A 19,041-nucleotide genomic window follows, 5' to 3' on the forward strand; every position below is an offset into this window, starting at 1 on the left:
GCCCTAATACATGCAGCCTGGCCCCAATACAAATTTGCGATTATTCTAATGTCCCTACCGTCCAGACCGGTAGTCTTGAGAATATGTAACATTTTTTCATGGCGAACTTTATCAAAGGCCTTTTCAAAATCAATCGCACACATGAAAACGTCATGATTTACATCTCTGCATCTTTGAATTAAAACTTGGGTTGCGAATAGTGCATCACGCGTTCCAAGGCCACAGCGAAAACCGAATTGAGTACTTGAGATCCTTTCCTCAATTTTTCTATATGTTCTTTGATGAATTATTCTGAGAAAAGTTTTCAATACATGACTCATTGGACTGATGGTGCGATAGTCGCTGCATTTTGTGGCTCTGTGTTTTTTGGTAATACAACAAATGAGGATTTAAGCCAATCTTTAGGAATTTTTCCGATTTCGTAGAATAAGTTGAATAATTTTGTAAGTATCTTATTGCCCTCGGTACCTAAAAGCTTTAGTGTTTCTACGTAAATTCCATCTGGTCCGATCGCCTTTTCATTTTTTGCGTTCTTTATAGCGTATTGCACTTCTTCCTTAGTTATTGGAGGACCGCTTATGTCATTTGGCGTTTCTAGTTCGCTTCTTTCATAATCGAATAATTCCTTTATATATTCAGTCCATCATATTAGTTGACCTTCGATATAGATTATAATTTTTCCGTTTTTATCTTAGATTAGTGGAGGTTTACATTTTTTATTCAGTCCTGCAACTTCCTTCAGTTTTTTGTGCAAATTGAATCCGTCATAGATAGCTCGTAGTTTTCAATTTCTTATTGTTGTTTATGCCACTCTGATTTATCTGATCTTATTTTTCTTCGAATCATACTGTTTAGTTTTTTGTATTCTGTCACATTAGCATTCTTAAATTTTCTTCTTGCATCCATTAAATTCCAATATCTTTTCTGTCATTCACTGTTGCTTATTCCTATGCGGATTTTCCATTAGATGGTCTTCTTGGACTTTTTCCAATATTTCTTTGCCTGATTCCCATAATTGTTCTTCTGAATTTTTATTTCCCAATTTCTGAAACTTATCTTCTAATTTATCGGTTACTATTTATTTCACTTTCGCACTTGAAATTTTATCTTTGCTGATCCTAGGAGATATTTTGCGTTTTTTATTCTTTATAAATTTAAGTAATAAGTTTATATAAATAGGCCTGTTTTCTACCAATTCCTCTGCGTCCTTCGAATTAGAAAACAAAAGTTTTCAGATTCGAAACTGTTAGTGATATTAATTTGTAATAAAGTTTGTGGAAGTATTGAACACAAAAGTTTTCAGTATTTGATTATAAGATAAAAATAAATTTCCATCACGTAACGGTATAATCAATCACATATTTATCACTAATTTCTGTTCAGCAGTGTATTTCCCGTAAATTTATAGCTTTTAATCACAGGTGTTAAGAAAAAGATCTCTAAATATGATATTTTTCTTGCGGTAAACTGAGTTAATATTGTCCCTGATAAAAATAAATAGATATTATTCTATACGAAAGAAGAAACACTTGTATATTGTGAATATCCATATCAAAAAGCAAACAACGGTATTAAATACATCAAATATGTATATCTTCACATTGTTCTAGGCGACTTATCAATCAAAAGAGAAAAAACTATTACGTCATTTCACCATTTGTAAAATATCTAGCATTCCACACAAAATATTTATAAATTATGTAACAGGTAGAGGGTAGATATGACAGAAACTTTTCTCAGCCGATTGACTACAATGAGAAGACAGTGCTACAGTTTGTTTTGCATCGAGATATGTTTCTGAGCGCTGCATTGAAGCAAAAGTTTGTTTTGAATCGATAAATGTGTGTATATCATGGATGGAAATAAAGTGATCGCTAAAGAAGAGATCCAAGGAATTTTTCCGACTGTGTATAGTCAAAGTGAATTTCTTGAGGAGCTCTCTTTAACTGAAGAAACGTCGTGCGGGTTTTGGTTCATAAAGGGGGCCTTCTTGCAAAAGTTCGCTAATAAGAAAGCTTATGTGTTTTTATACGGAGTGTTAGGATGCGCTTTTTCAGCGGCATATGCCTATTTTAATGGGACGATTACAACACTGGAAAAAAGGTTTAAAATACCAAGCAGAACCACAGGTACACATTATGTTGTTATTTAGAGTGATACACGTAATGAGCTATATTGACACTATATTATTTTTATTTCTATTGTTTCTATATTTGTCTGTTTATGTTTTGGTATAGCCATTTTCACGTCTACCGTCCTGGATTTTTATTTATTTATTTTTTCACGGACAAACGCATATTTAAAATAATTCTGCTTTTCATTGGCGGATTGATGCCTCTATGAAAGTTGTCACTTCATCTTTTGCGCGGTCGTCCGATGATTTTTTGCGAATTGGTGATTTCTCTCTTGCTGCTTTGGCCACCAATTCTGCTTATGTGGTTACTCCATTCTTTTTGCTATTTAGTGCACATTAGTTTTTATGTACTCTACGTTACATTTTCCTAATGTTTTTACTCCTCTTTAGATCGCTTGTTTGCTGTAAGCTGTAATTCTTCACATTATTCTCATTTCTGCTGTTTCCAGTAGTATTTGTGTTGTGTCTGTGTCGAATCTTGTTTTTAATTCATGTGTCATTATTGGTGTTACACTGGTTTTATAAATTCTTGGCTTCTCAGTGATAATATGTAGGTTGTGCCCTATAGCGTTATTAGGGCGTCCTGCCAGTCTATTTGCTTTTGTGGAGATAATATATCACCTGTTTTTCCAGATCTACATAGCTAGACATTATAATTCTAAGGTATTTTATTAAGTTGAAATTATCATATTAAATTATTTTGCTCTTATACGTATTAAATCTGTGTACCGGTCTTTGCAGAATATCTTCATCTTGGGCTATCAATATTGCAGAGTAACAGAGTATTTTTACTTCCTTGTTTCCCATTCTGTTCCTCCTTCCTTTGTTGGCACTTTTGATGATTTCATCCATGAATAAATTGAAGGACATAGAGCTCAATAAGTTCCTGTTTAATTTCGTTGTGTGTGTCTTTAGGTTCTGTAAGTTATCAGTGTATTTTGAGTTCCATTTTCTTGCGTTGATGTTTTCAATAATTTTTATGATATTTAGGAGATCTTCTCTATTATAAAGAAGATTATTCATCTTCTTTTTTATATCTTTTTATACAGACATGACCCTTTGTGTTTTTTAATGTGTCTCCAGTGGCGTGCGGTGACTTTTTCGAAAGGGGAAGTGATTCAATAAGGATATAAAAATATTTTCTTAAGGGTCGAGGGTCGAGCAACTTTCCACCTGATAACACTCTGATGCGCAGAGGCTCTCTATCAGCAAAGTACTTAATTATGTGAGACGTCCTGCGTACAAGGACTCACACACTAAATCCGTGACGCGTGAATGCGTGAGGCACTCTATTCCCGCTATTTCTAGTGACTAGTGACCTATCATTGATGTGTATTGCTAGCTGGGGCCTTGAGTCCTCGCGCCGGGCTTGGTTTTCTAAAGAAGAATCCTATTTAAAAAAAATATACTCCGAGGCATTTTCCACAACACACAACTTTCACTAAAATGACACTTATTTATACTCGAGGTCTATTCTCCTATCAACTTCTGATAATTGTTGAATGCAGTCTTTTTTAATGGATAATAGGGCAAATTTTCAAAGTCTGTCTTCGCTTGTTGAATTTCTTTTAAACTCTTAATTTGAAACTTTTAATGCATCTTAATACTGCAAAACTCCGTTCAACTGATGCACTTGTGGCTGGGATAGTTAGTAGTACTAATTCACACAACTTGACCACTTCACACAGCGACTTGTTTAAACCAGTGGTTATAAAGAAATCCCAGATTTCTGGGTATTTCTTTATCATTCATGTCAGTTGTTCCATAAATGATACTTAACTGAGAATGCCAAGCTGGGATATCAAAAAATTTTCATTATTTAATCGTAATGACATAAATTCCTCTGTGGGAAATTTTGATGAATTATAATTAGAAATATTAAGATTATATATAATTCTACAAATTTTAAATCGTTAAAATTTTGAAAGCTAGAATTCATTTGTTGTAGAATATTATCAAAAGGTTTCTTTGTTTCCTCTGTTTTCTCTGTCTCTCTGTCTCCGAAATTATCAATCTTCATTATTTTTCTTTCATGTTCAAACCCCATATGTTCAGTTTTATCCCAAATATTTTTAAATTGCTCTCGTTTTTTTATTTATCGTATTAATAAAGTCATCAATTTCTCTTATACAAAATGCAATACCATTTGATTTCTGTAAAATGTCAAATAAAAGATCAGTAAAAGGACATACCTCTGCAAAAAATTTAAATCGAAATATTCTTTAAGCGAATGTATGTATGTAATACCTAAGCACCCCTTAGCAGCAGTAACAGTCGGAGCATCTCACTTTCCGGAAGGCGATACGACGAGCGCTTCCATGGCATACCAAAATTCGCGCGACTAGTGGGTACGGTCATTGAACCCTGACCAATTTTAAAAGGGACAACTGCATGACAAGCGGCGATTTTGAGATGAGCTTCTGCCAGGAGTGGAGCAAATAGTTGAATTGTGTGCATATTGAGTTCGTTCGTACGCGATTAATTTTTAATATTTTTCAATGCCTATTGGCTAGGTAATATGTAGATTATTTGGATTAGGGAAAAAATTTTTATTATTTTTTTTTTCTTGGGTTTGTATGACTGCGGACCTTAGGGTCCATTCGCCCATCTAACCGAGTTTGCTCATTTTTACATTAATTTCAACTACTCTATGTTTATTTTACTTCCCTATGTATACATTACAATATCATCATATCATTATTATTATTATTATTTTACATTCACATTTTTTACTTTTAGTTTTCATTATATTTTTCATCTTTTTATTCAATTATATTTTTTTTTCCTTTTTTTTGTATCTTTTTTATTTTTTTTTGTTATATATATTTTTTTTTTTGCTTTTTTTTTTTGTTTTTTGTTTTTTTTTTGTTTTCTTTTTTTTTTCTATTTGTTTTTTTTTTGTTTTTTTATTTTTTTTTTTTTTTGGTTTTTTGTTTTTTTTTTCCATTACGGTAAGACTAAAACCCGATTCATCCTCGCGGAGGTTATTCGTCTTCTTAATGGTTTCTGTTTTTTTTTATTACATTGTTTTTACATTTTTTTTTACAATATTTATCTAATTCTAAATACAGATAGTTAACCATAGCTACTCATATTTCCAGTTTAATATTTTTAATATGTTCACATAATAAAATGACCAGTTGTGGATTATTACTTTGATTTAATAAGAATTTTAAATTAATTGGATGTATGACATCCTTTAACTTATAAATTTTGTCCAAAAAGATTTTCACTTGAGCTTGTATTAGAGAGCAATTTAATATTTGATGCTCTGCGTCTCCTATTTCTCCACAATTGCAATATGGATCGGTTTTTAAACGAATTTTAAATAGAAATTTGGGAACCGGTACGTGATTAAACCTCAAACGACAAATTTTTCTTATTGCATTTTTGGAAAGATTCCCCTTTATAAACCATGGTTTTTTGGGAATCGTTTCTTGAATTTCTTTGTAATGTTTGCCTTTTTGATTGTTTTTATTATCTTCTTCCCATTTTGATTTCCAAACGTTGTTAATAACTTTTTTTATTTCATTTGTTGTACATTTGTATTTTGTTCCTTCTCCTTCGTGTATGGCCCTTTTAGCTAAGACATCAACTGTTTCATTGCCCAGTATTCCACAATGGCTTTTGACCCATATTAGATGTATTGTTTTGAAATCTTTATTTAATTCTTCAACTTTTTGTAATATTTCTAAGATGATATAATTTATTTTAGATGTAGATTGAAGGTGCTTAATTTTTTGCAAAGCACTTTTACTGTCAGAGAAAATATAAATTTTCTTGTTTGGAAGATGTTGGCAGTATTTTAGGGCTTCTAATATGCCTATTAATTCAGCTGAGTATATGCTACTATTTGCGTTTAATTTAAACATCTTACTCTCATTTGTTTGAGGATCGTATATTGCACATGCTGTTCCTTTAGTACTTTTGGAAGCATCGGTGTAGATTTGATAAGCATTTGATGATAGTTCTTTAATATCAGCTTTAAACATCACATCTCTAATACATGTTGGGTAATTGGAATAATCTCTTAGGAAGTTTATTTTTAAATTTTTTAATTGTACTGTATTAAAAATATAATTTAAATTAATTGGGGTTGTATGTAAAGTTTCTTTATATTCTGCCAGTTCTCTATAACATTCAGCAATACAGGGAGATTTCTTTTTTTTCCAATAACCTTTTATTAAATCATTTATCGAAAGCCAATGAATTTTATTAATTATTTCTGATTCTTTATGTGATAAATTTACTAAGAATTGACTACACAGTTTATTTCTTCTTAACCTTAATGGCATCTCTGCGCACTCCACATGTAGATTATTTATTGGAGTAGATTTTAAAGCACCTATGCAAAGTCTTAAACATTTATTGACAACATTTTCAATTTTTTGTAGATGAACATTTGCTGCATCTGCATAGAAAATAGATCCATAGTCTATTATTGATCTAATATAGGATCTATACATCAGTAAGGAAATATTAGGATCTGCTCCCCATTTAGAATGTGAAATGGTTCTCAACACGTTCACTCCCCTTTCTGCTTTCTTAACTGTGTTTTCTATATGTTCCTTCCATAAGAGTTTCTGATCCAAAATCACCCCAAGATATTTTATTGATTTTTTAACCGGAAATTTAATACCATCTATTACTTCTATTTCCTTTGGAATGCCTTTCCTACGTTTGGTAAATATACATGCTTGTGTTTTTTTATTTGAAAGGGACAGACCATTTTTAAACGCCCAATTTCTAATTGCAGTGTAGCTCTGTTTTACCTTTTCTACACCTGTATTTATTTCTCTTTGGTCACTATAAATTACCAAATCGTCTGCAAATTGTAATATTTTAGTATCTGTTACCGATTTTTCCAAATCATATGTATATATTAGGTATAAAATTGGACTTAATATTCCTCCTTGTGGTAATCCGTCTTGAGCTATTTGTGGTCCTAAGCGTTCGTTGTTAATTTGAAGATACAATTTTCTATTACTATACAACTTGATTATTTTTGTGTTAAAAGACTCTGGTAATCCAACTTCAATCATTTTATTATACAATATGTTGAGGTTAACATTATCGTATGCACTTTCAATATCTATAAATAGAGATGTAACTGATTTATTGTTAGTGAAGGATAAATTAATATCTGTTATTAAATGACTTAGATTTTCTGTACCAGAATAACCTTTTCTGAAGCCGAATTGGGTCATTGACATTTTTTTATTAAGTTCTAGCCACTTCTCCAATCTGATTTTAACCATTCGTTCAAAAGTTTTAGCAATACAAGATCCCAAAGAGATACCTCTATATGAATCTGGTGATTCAGGACTTCGATCTGGTTTCAGAAAAGGAACAACTAAGAATTCTTTCCAACTAGAGGGGTAACTTTCAGTTATCCATATATCATTGTATATTGCCAAGATCATCTCCTTTGCAGCCATCCCTAACTTATTTAGCATAACATAGTGTATATTATCTATTCCAGGAGCTGTATTTTTAGTTGTTTTAATGGATGACTCTAATTCGTCCATAGAAAATTTTTTAGTTAGACTGTGTCTTTCTGTATTTACTGGATACAATATATTTTGTCGCGGACCTGGCGGTGCAATTTTATTAAAGAAAGTTGTTGTCCATTCCCCTTCTATTGTTGAATTTATTGGTGGTTTGTACACATTCTTTAGCTTTTTAACCTGTCCCCAAATATTTTTAATATCTGTGTTTCTGTTTAAAGACATGCAAAATTCTTTCCACGTTTTCTTTTTATTCTGATGTATAATTTTTTTCGTTTGGGCTACACATTTATTATAATTAATGTAGTTTTCCATTGTTCCTTTTTTCTTGTACCGTCTTAATGCTACCTTTTGTTCTTCGACTGCCCTACTACATTCCTGATTCCACCAATGTTTATTAAATTTTGGATTAATCGATTTTCGCTTCTCTGGTATACTGATTGCATTGACCTCATTTAGTTTAGTAATAAACTCTGTATATCTGTGACTGCCTTTATGAGTTTGTGCATATTGTTCCATATGGTAGGAAAAAATCTCCCAATCTGCTTTATCAACATTCCATTTTTTCCAATTAGTTTTAAAATCTATATTACTTACACTAACGTTTATATTCATTTTCATACAAATTACATAATGATCTGAGCCTAGTGTTGTATCGTCTACATCCCATTCAAATAAATGAGCAATATCGGTTGTACAAAAGGTAATATCTATAGCTGATTTATTAAAAAATCCCGGCCTTGGTAATACCGTTTCTTTACCAGTATTTAAATATACAGTACCACTCTCATCGCATGCTTCTAATAGATTTTTACCCGCTCGATCCGTAGTACTACAACCCCAAGCAATATTGTGACTATTAAAGTCTCCACCAATTAAAAATGGTTTTTTTAAACTGGTAAAAAAATTTTCCAATCATTTTTAGATATAGATAACCCTGGTTTTACATAAATAGAGTATATATTTATCTTTTTTCCTAAATTTAAGTGAATGGTTACCTGTTTGCACATTACATTATTGATTTTATGAAATGCTGGAGCTGGAGAAAAACCTATACCTCCTTTTAGCAGTACAGCCACTCCTCCATATCCATCACCTCTATCTTCTCGAAAAATATTATACCCTGTGAATTTAATATTTATGTTTGGTTTAAACCAGGTTTCTGACAAAAAGCATACAGATATATTCTTGTCAAAAAGATATTTCTCTAAAGTACCTTTATTTGATAATACTGATCTACCATTCCATTGTAGGAAATTTAGATTAGCCATTTCTAGTAAGAATTTTTTCTATACTATTTTTTAAAACTAACAATGTATTTGCTTCTAAAGATTGATTTAAATTATTGAGAATAGTTGTAAAGCATTCCAAAATATTATCACACACATTTTTTTTATTTATTTGTAAATTAGATGAAATATTATGATACTGTGGTACATTATGAAAATTACTATAGACTGTTTGTGATTGTGGTTTCGGTTTACTTAGTATTTCTTTACGTTGTTCAAGCGTTGCCGTATCGTTTGTTATCGAATTAACACTTTCTGTTCTTCTACGTTTTGTTATTGTATAATGATTCGATGTTTGACTATTTTTTACTGCCGATGAGAAATTTTTTTGATATTTTGTTTTAGCCTCATAATAAGATATTTTTTCTACGTTCATTATATTTTTAATACTCTTTTGTTTTTCTCTTTCTGGACACTCAGCCCTTATATCTGTTGCGGAATGATTCCCGTTACATAATATGCATTTTACTGACTCTTTATCTAAACATTTTAAACTCTCATGTTCTCCAGCACAAAACCTACACCTGTCTGTTCCTCTACACTGAAAACTAACGTGTCCGTACCGTAAACATTTCAAACATTGAATTAATCTCGGTTGATACGTTTCTACTTCGTACACTAATTTTTCTATAACTACCTGATGTGGCACTATTTGCCCTTTAAATGTAACAATTATGGTAGATGTAGGTACAAAATCTGCATTTCCTTCTGAATTTATAACCTTTCTATTTATTCTTTTGACGTCTATAACATCAAAATTATATCCGTATCTTGGTTTAATTAATGATTTCAATTCTTTTGTATCTAAATCTTTATCTACCAACTTAATTACGCCCTTTTTTTGAATAAGAAAATTTGGTAAATACGCATTATAATTTTTAATAGCTAAATTTTCTGACAATATTAATTTATTTGCACTTGCTCCCGAATTTAGTTCTACCTTAACTTTATTTCTACCTATAACGGTTATTTGTTTAATATTATTTTGAATCTCCGGAACCGAATTATTTATAATTTTTGCTGTCCCAATCCGATAAAATTTTCCAATGTTGCCTAGACTATTTTCAATATAGACATAATAAGGTCCATTATCCGTTGCAGTATACAAGTTTTTGTTTGCGTTCTTAATTACCTGACTATTATTTACGCTCGGAGTGGTATTTACCTCACCTAACTGACTGTTATTTGTAAAATTAAATCTTTTTGATATTACTGTATTTTGATTAGAAATATTATTTTGACTTACCGAAGCCTCTGAATATTTATTTTTATCATGATTTTCCGTTACCTGCGTATTTTTCTGAATACTACCTAATCCGGGTGTTTCCAATTCCGTTTCCATAATCTCGCCTTCGTTGTTGAATTTTACATTTTTTCCTCGATCTGGTGGTTCAGGAGGTATATCGTTATCCATGTTATTATTGTCCATTAATGACTATAAAAAACCTGTATAATTTAACTCACTCGATACACGACCGATTCGTTTGAAATTTTAACACTGAATGAATTTTTATTATTAAATATTAATTAATAATATATTTTCTTATATCAACGAATAAATAGGGAAGCGGCGCTTCCCCCGCTTCCATGGACCGCACGCCTCTGTGTGTCTCCAATAATTTGTCCTTCCATAGTTTTCGTGGTCTTCCCACTGATCGTCTTTCTATTGAGGAACTGTCGCTCGCTACCCTTACTACTCTATTTGATGTCATTCGGTTTATGTGGTCATGCCATTCTACTGTTCTGTTTCTTACCTAGTTAATAATGTTCTCCACCTTGTATCTCCGTCGTTTATCTATACTTTTAGCGCTGTCCCATCATGTCTTAACATCGATTTTTCGAAGGGTTTTGATCTCCACTGTTTCGAGCAATATTTTTTTCCTTTCTGTGTCAGGTAGTGTTTCTGCCGTGTATGTCATTACTGGTCTGATGACTAATTTGTAAATTTTGCCTTCATTTCTTTTCCGATTTTTTATTTCTCCAGTGTGCCATTAAGGCAGCCGGCGGCTATGTTTGCTCTATTCACTTGATCTTCCACTTTTGTTTCAGCTAAATTTTGTTCCGTAGCTAAATCGTGTGATGCCTAGGTATTTAAACTCCATCACTTTTTCTATTATCTGACCATCCAGCTCTAATTTACATCTTATTGGATTTGCTGTTATAACCATGCGTTTTGTCATTTTTGGGGAAATTAACATGTTAAGTTTTTCTGACGGTTTTGTTAAATTGGCGCAGCATACGTTCTAAATCATCTTCACTTTGAGAGATTAGTATTGCATCGTCGGCATAGCAGATATTTTAAGTTGTTTTTCTCCCATTTGGTATCCCTTCTTAGTTCTCTTTTTTATTATTTTATCCATGATCAGGTTGAACAATAAAGGACTCAGGGAATCCCCCTGTCCTATTCCATTGTCAGATTCAATGGGGTCAGATAGTTTATTTTCTACTTTTACTTTGATTTTGCTTTTCTAGTAGATGTTTTCGATCGATTTAGTTATTCCTAGAGGTACCTCTCTTGAGTGTAACAAACGGATTACGTCATTTAATTTGAACGTGTTAAATGTTTTCTTAAGGTCCACGAAACATAAATATGTCGGTTTGTTGTATTCTGATGATTCCCTTGAATCTGCCTCATTATAAATATAGTGTCGGTGCATGATTTTCCTGACCTAAAACCTTGTTGTTCTTCTGCTAATGTTATAATTTCATTCAGTTAGTTTGTTATCACTTTGGTTGTCAATTTTAATGTTGTGTTTAATAAATTAATTCCCCTGTAATTCTCCGGGTCCGATTTGCCTCCTTTTTTGAAGAGAGGTATTAGGATGCTTAGATCTGATTATATGATATACAGAAGATTACATATTTGAATTTTACTCTCTCAAATTCTTTCTTCAAGTCAATCGTACGCAGAAATGCTGATCTACTGTACTCTATTGATACCTCAGTAATTTACTTTATAACGAAAATTTCATCTGTAGACGATATTCCAGTACAAATACCCTATTTTTCATCTCCTACACTTATCCTCTGATTCACAAGTTCTTGAAAAATTTTAGTTTTGAAATGTTAGAATAGTATTTTTAACAAGTTTATACCTCTGTAGTTTTGTGGCTGTTTAGTATTTTGATTATTGAATAGTACAATTAGTTAGCTATTTCTCCAATTTTTCGGTATTTTATTATGTTTTATAATTTTGCTAACTAATGTTGTTAATTGTTGTGTCAACGTTGCTCCACAATATATCAGTAATTCTTTTGGTATTCCGTCTTTACCTGCAGCTTTTCCTTCTTTAGCTTTTCAAGTATATTTCGAACTTCCTGTGTAATTATATTAACTTTTTCATTTGTAAAAATTTCTCTTGTTTCCGGTTTTAACGTCGATAACGTTCCGGGAATAAAACAGCAATATAATGAAAATATCATAAATGAAAACAAAGACCTTCTGACGGACCTCTGCAGTATAAATGAAATACGAATTAACAATACATTTTTCCTCACAAAGAACAATACAAATACATTTTTTAAAAAACTAGAGGACAAAGATCTACGATAGACTATATTCTGTCGAATAGAGAGTTACACCCGTATCTAATCTTGGATGTAAGAGCACTAACATCAGCAGAAATAAGAAGCGATCATAAATTGGTATTGTGCAAAATCAGAATGAAAACACATATATGTGATAACAAAACAGCAGAATACACCACCAACATTAAAGTCGAAAGCTTACAGGACGACTCCACAAGATACCTTTTCCAAAGAAGAATAACGGAAAAAAACAGCAACATGTATATCACAGAAAGTGACGGAGTCGAAGAAAGCTGGGCAAAAATTAAGTCTAATATCTTAGCCTCAGCCAAGGAAGTTCCTGGTGAAAAAAACATTAATAAAAATAAATCGCTTCCAAGACGAAGAACTCTATGGTTTTGTATAGAAGTGAAGGAAAAATGCAAAGAGAAGAAAAAAGCTTACCCAAAATACATGTCAACTAAAACACAAGAGGCATACGATAATTATTATAAGACTATAAGGAACGAAACACATTCAGTAGTAAGAAGAATAAAAAATGATCACTGGTAACGTTTTTCGAAAGAAATGGAACATTATTTTTATGTTCTCCAAAAGGAAATATGGCGCTTTTTAAGAGGTCAAAGAACGGAGGTAAAGGAACTAATAGAACCAAAACACATAGAAAAGGATACATGGATTGACTATTTAAAAAAGCTTTATGCAGAGGAAGAAAAAATGTTGCTAGAACAGGAAACACCAGAAATTACCACAAATGATGATGTTAATATAAGTGCACAGGAAGTACGAAAAACACTCGAAAAGCTGAAGAACGGCAAAGCTGCAGGTAAGGATGGAATACCAAAAGAATTACTGAAATATTGTGGAGCAGCAATGACAGAACAATTAACAACATTAATTAACAAAATCATAAAACACAATAAAATACCGGAAGAATGGAAAACGAGCGAACTAATTCTTCTATTCAAAAAAGGAGATAAAAATCAGCCAGAAAACTACAGAGGTATCAACTTGTTAAATACTACCCTAAAACTTACAACTAAAATCTTACAAAACGTAATAAATCAGTGGATAAGTTTAGCAGATGAAAAAGAGGGGTTTCGTAGTGGAAGATCGTGTACAGATGCAATATTCGTCATAAAGCAAATTACCGAGAAATCACTAGAGTATAATAGACCAGCATTTCTAGGTCTGATTGACTTAAAGAAAGCATTTGACAGAGTAAGACTCAAAGATGTAATCCATCTTCTGTATAATAGAGAAGTCCCTCTAGATATCATAAAAACTATTGAGAACATCTACCAAAACAACAAAATGGAAGTCAGAATAGAAGGACAACTTACAGAACCTATAGATATAGTCAGCGGAATAAGACAGGAAGACTCATTGAGTCCTATGCTTTTCAATTTAATCATGGATGAAATCATCAAAAACGTCAACAAAGGAAGAGGATATAGAATGGGAAGAAAAAGTAAAAATACTCTACTACGCAGACGACGCAATATTGATAGCCCAAGATGAAGATAGTCTACAAAGATTAGTCCACAGATTTAACGTAAGAGCAAAATAATTCAATATGACAATTTCATTTCAGAAAACCAAAACAGTAGTAATCAGTAAAGAACCAATCAGATGCAAAATAGAAATTGATGGTATCAGTATTGAACAAGTAATGGAAGTAAAATACCTTGGAATTACATTGTCAAGTTACGGAGACCTAGACAAAGAAGTGAGAAATCAAGTACAAAAAGAATGTGTGTGTACTTTGTACGCACGTAAGAAGTTATACTTCTATTATATAAGTTCAACGAAATAAATATACTTAACAGTTACAATACAAAAAATTAAAAATAATTACCAAAAATTAACCAAAACTTAACTATGCCAAATATTAAAAAAAAAAGTATGAATCGTCCGGGATTTGAACCCGCAATCTCGCGATTTCTCGATCTCTGGTCCAATGCTGTACCAACCAGGCCATCAAGGCGCATGTTACTGACGTTTCAGATATACATAATTACACATCACGGTGACAAGTGAAATATAAAAATAAATGTTTTATTATTTTACGCCCAAGGAAGACAAATCCAAACACACAAAATTATAATAAATAATACATTTACTAAAAAACACTAATATATTATTTTAATGGCTTATTTGCGCTGATACATAATTTGAAAGATTAGCAACTAAACGTCATACTGTCTGTGTGCGCATGCGCGCAGATTTATGAAAAATTTTACTCTCAATCGCGCCTAAAAAAGTATAACTTCAAAAATAAAAACTTGCATCGGGATTCGAACCCGCGAATTTGGGGACGCTTTGATTCGTAATCGAAACCTAGACTCACTCATCCAATTACTCATTATTTGTCATGTGGAAAAATAGGGCAACTGAACGTTTTACTGTTTGACAGTTATTCTGAATTTAAATCAAATTATGTAGTTTGATTTTTGTGGAAGAAAATGTTAAAATATAACAAAACAGTAAGAAAACAATATATTAGATGAAGATTGGTAGAACCTTTGTTGGTAGTCAAATTAAGCATGTAAATCAAAGCATTACATACCTACTAGATAAATAAATCTACGCCAAAAAATCATAATTTAAAAATAAAAATCGGACCTAATTTCGGATTTCTCTCTAAAATCCCCATTCTTGAGAAAATAAATTTATTCCAACCTAATCCAAATGTATAATTACAATATGATTATAATAAAAACTACTTACCAAATTAAAATGAGTCCTTGTCCAAAATAGTCCAAAAGTCCAAAGATATATATGAAAACTATTTAAAAAGGCAGTATAACTATTAACTAACTTTTGTTTGTTGTTTCTTTTCACACAAATTTCAAAACGCAACAACCATAAATAATCAAACCACAGCTTTGCCACAGCCGACATATTGAATAATTTTTGACATGTCATTTGAACATCCAATCAGAACAAAGTTATAATGCGCATGCGCCCGGATCGTAGGTTTTAACATATAAAAATTCACCCTCATATCGCCCGTAAAGAAGTATAACTTCAAAAAGCAAATAGATTGGCAGGATGCCTTAATAACACTATATGGCGAAACCGACATATTAACACTGAGATAAAGTCAAGAATTTATAGAGCCAGTGTAAGACCAATAATGACATATGCATCAGAAACAAGATCCGATACAGCCAAAACACAAAGAATACTGGAAACGGCAGAGATGAGAGTACTGAGAAGAATTTCAGGAAATACACTGAGAGATCGAAAGAGGAGCGAAGATATTAAAAGACAATATAACGTACAGTGTATAAACGAATGGACACTAAATAGAAAAAAATAATGGAACAACCACATAACCAGAATGGAGGACACACGTGTGGTCAAAATAGCACGAGATAAATCACCAATCGGGAGAAGAAGTATCGGCCGACAGCGCAAAAGATGGAGTGATAATCTTCCATAGAGGTATCAATCCGCCAACGAACAAGCAGAATTGCTTATAAAGAGGAAGAAGAAGAAGAAGAAAGTCGATTGTTCTTCTTAGTCTGAAGAAGAACATGGAGTTCTTCGTCTTGGGAATGATTTAATTTTATTTATATTGCTATCACCACAAACTTCCTTGAATGAGGCTAAAATATTAGATTTAATATTTGCCAAGCTTTCCTCAACTTCATCACTTTCCGTGATATATATGTTTTTGGTTCTTTTTATTATTCTTTTTTGAAACAGGTAAGCAAATGGTAAAGTGATAACCCTCCATAGAGGTATCAATTCGAAAGTGGATAAACACGTGTTGGTGGTCTTCCTCTGCTGTGGTTATCTTCTCTTGGGCGCCATTCAATTAATTTTCTGGTCGATCTTGAGTCTTTTAGTCTCGCTACGTGACCTGCCCAATTCTATTTCAGCTTGGCTATACGTTCGACGGCATCAGTGATACCTCTTCTTTTACTTAGGTATTGGTTCCTTATTTTATCTTTTTTTGTCACGCCGGGAATCGATCTGTCCATGCATCTCTGTGCCACTCCCAATTTTGGTGCTGTTGTTTTTGTAAGCGTGAGAGTTTCTGCTCCGTATGTCATAATAGGAAGAACGCAATGGTAAAATGCCTTCCATTTCATAGCTATCGGGATGTTGCTCTTAAATATATCCATTAGTGAACCATAAAAATACTATATTATTACATATTATATTTTGTTGACGTGCGTTAGAATGCGTTTTATTTTTAAGACTCATATAATTTACCTGAATTAACGAATAATGAATAATAATGAATGAATAATGAATTAAAAATTCATTTTTTTATTACTAGGTATTATAACAATAGGAAATGATCTCAGTCAGCTGCTGGTATCAGCAATCCTAAGCTACTATGCAGGACGAGGTCACCGACCACGTTGGATGGCTCTCGGAATGTACACCGTGGTTCTATTCTGCTTGATGTCAGCACTACCCCATTTTCTGTACGGCGCGGGTGACGACGCTCTCTCATTAACTTTAGAGCATAAAGCATTTGCTAATGCCTCAATGTATTCGAACGAGCATACAATAGCGGCCATGCTTCAGCAACAAAGGAAACATTTGTGTCAAGCAAAGCGCCAAGGAGGTAAGGGTTGCAAGTTTGAAGAGGGCAATTCTTCTCCACAACTCATACTGTTTGCTGCCCAGTTTATATCTGGAATAGGGGGTTCCTTGTATCATACACTTGGTGTTTCTTATATGGACGACAACATCAAGAGATCAAAAACACCGGCACTTTTCAGTAAGTATACAAATGTAGATTTACATTTGGAAATTGACCAGGTATTTTTTTTTTGCTTCAGTATTTATGTATCTTAAATACTCCTAGTTTTTAGTTTTTTTACAATTGGTTCCAATAGCTTACATCTAGTTAATTTCTTTTTTTTCCTTACTTGTCTTGTGTTGGAGTTTATTACTCTCTTTACTTACACTCCAACAGAAGTTCTTCTTATTTTTGTTTCAGGACCTGTTTAGGGTCCCTACGGATGAAGACCACAACGGCAGCCATGGCGGAGAAGAAAGAACACTTTCGGTACGGTATGGATGGCGGACGTGGCAGCCCCTTGATTTTAGGGTTGGTATGAGATCAAAGGGGTAGATAGAACTCCTCAGCCGTAGCGAAGGTAATCTATCTAAGAGAAGGACACTCTGATGTAAAATCCTGGCCCTCCAGTTTGGGGGGTTGAGGCATCGGGCTAAATCGTCGATACTGGGAAAAAATAAAAAAATGTTAAAAAACCCAAATCGTCTCGGAAAAGGATGGAAATACGGAAACGAACTTGGCAAAGAAAACGGACACTTAAATTTGGAACAAGGAACATTCAGGGAATCTCAACAAAGCAAACGGAAGTGCTCAGTGAACTAAAACACCAAAAAATTGACCTCGCGGTACTAACAGAAACCAAGAAAAAGAGCCAAGGAGCGGAAAATATAAAATATAGGCAGTTACGATCCCTTCTATAGCGGGGTCCCTAAGGAACAATATTCCCAAATATATGAATATCGGTGGAACGCAGCAGGACTTGATACTAGAAGGAGGAGAAACAATCAGTAAATGTAACGAATATAAATACCTGGGTATGAAAATCACGAATGATGGAACACTGGACGGAGCCATTAAAAAACGAAATACTCAGGACAGGAAAGCAATTACGCTCCTAAACTCAGTACTCTGGGACAAGCGGATAAACAACCACAACCAGAAAAAGATCTATAACGCCGTAGTGAAAAGCATCATAAGATACAGCTGCGAAGTATGGCCTATGAAGGAAAAAGCAAAACGAATGTTAGAGGTCACCGAAATGGATTTCTGGAGAAGAGCTGCAGGAAGATCAAGAAGAGAACATGTCACCAATGAACGAATACGAGAAATAATGAAGGTCACACATACAATAAATGACGAAATCAATGAAATACAACTACGATGGTTTGGTCACGTACAAAGAATGCACGAAGACAGAATCCCAAAACAAATAAAAAACTGGAAACCGCAAGGTAGAAGAAGAGGCAGACCGAGGAAAAGTTGGCAGGCAGGAATAAACAAAGCCATGGATGAAAGAGGTCTGCAAGTAGATCAATGTGCGGACAGAGATGAATGGCGAACGGCTATCGGAAGACGGAGAAAGTTGTAAACCGATAATATATATAAATACTGCTCAAATTGCTATACAAGGCAAACAACTGGAAGGGAGTAAATTGTAAAAAGAAAACAAGAAGTAAGAGTATACGAGGACAACTTAAAGTCAGGCTATTTAAATAAAGTGAGATAGAAGACGTCAAGATCTAAAAACAGCTGGAATGGTTAGTGCACACTGCACACCTATGATTACTACTAGGCAAGTGACAGAAATTTGTAAAGCAGATATTGATATTATAAGTACGAATACCAATACCATGAATCGACAGACTAAAACAGTTTTTGAGAAACGAGGAAAATTGACAAGAGATACTCAATTTACATTACCGGACAGAAAAAGATGGAAAATACGGGCAATCAAGGCATCCATAATCAAATCACAGTTAAAATTAAGTATTATATTATAATTACTATTGATTATCTCACGTTGTCTCACACAAATAGT

The 19,041-nt window shown here is 33.0% G+C and overlaps 1 protein-coding gene across 2 annotated transcripts in view; it reads left to right on the forward strand.

Annotated features, from left to right (window-relative positions):
• Positions 1–1,523: 1,523 nt before the first annotated feature.
• LOC126893477 (solute carrier organic anion transporter family member 74D) overlaps positions 1,524–19,041 on the forward strand; it is a 72,224-nt gene continuing 54,706 nt past the window's right edge. For both annotated transcript variants that reach the window (XM_050663734.1, XM_050663735.1), the window contains exons 1-2: positions 1,524–2,129; positions 16,752–17,201. In XM_050663734.1, coding sequence (XP_050519691.1) covers positions 1,853–2,129; positions 16,752–17,201 — 727 coding nt within the window. In that variant the 5' untranslated portion in view covers positions 1,524–1,852. The remainder of the gene's footprint in view (positions 2,130–16,751; positions 17,202–19,041) is intronic.

Source organism: Diabrotica virgifera, chromosome 10 (assembly GCF_917563875.1).
Source record: "Diabrotica virgifera virgifera chromosome 10, PGI_DIABVI_V3a".
In the NCBI taxonomy this organism is placed as follows: Eukaryota; Metazoa; Arthropoda; class Insecta; order Coleoptera; family Chrysomelidae; genus Diabrotica; species Diabrotica virgifera.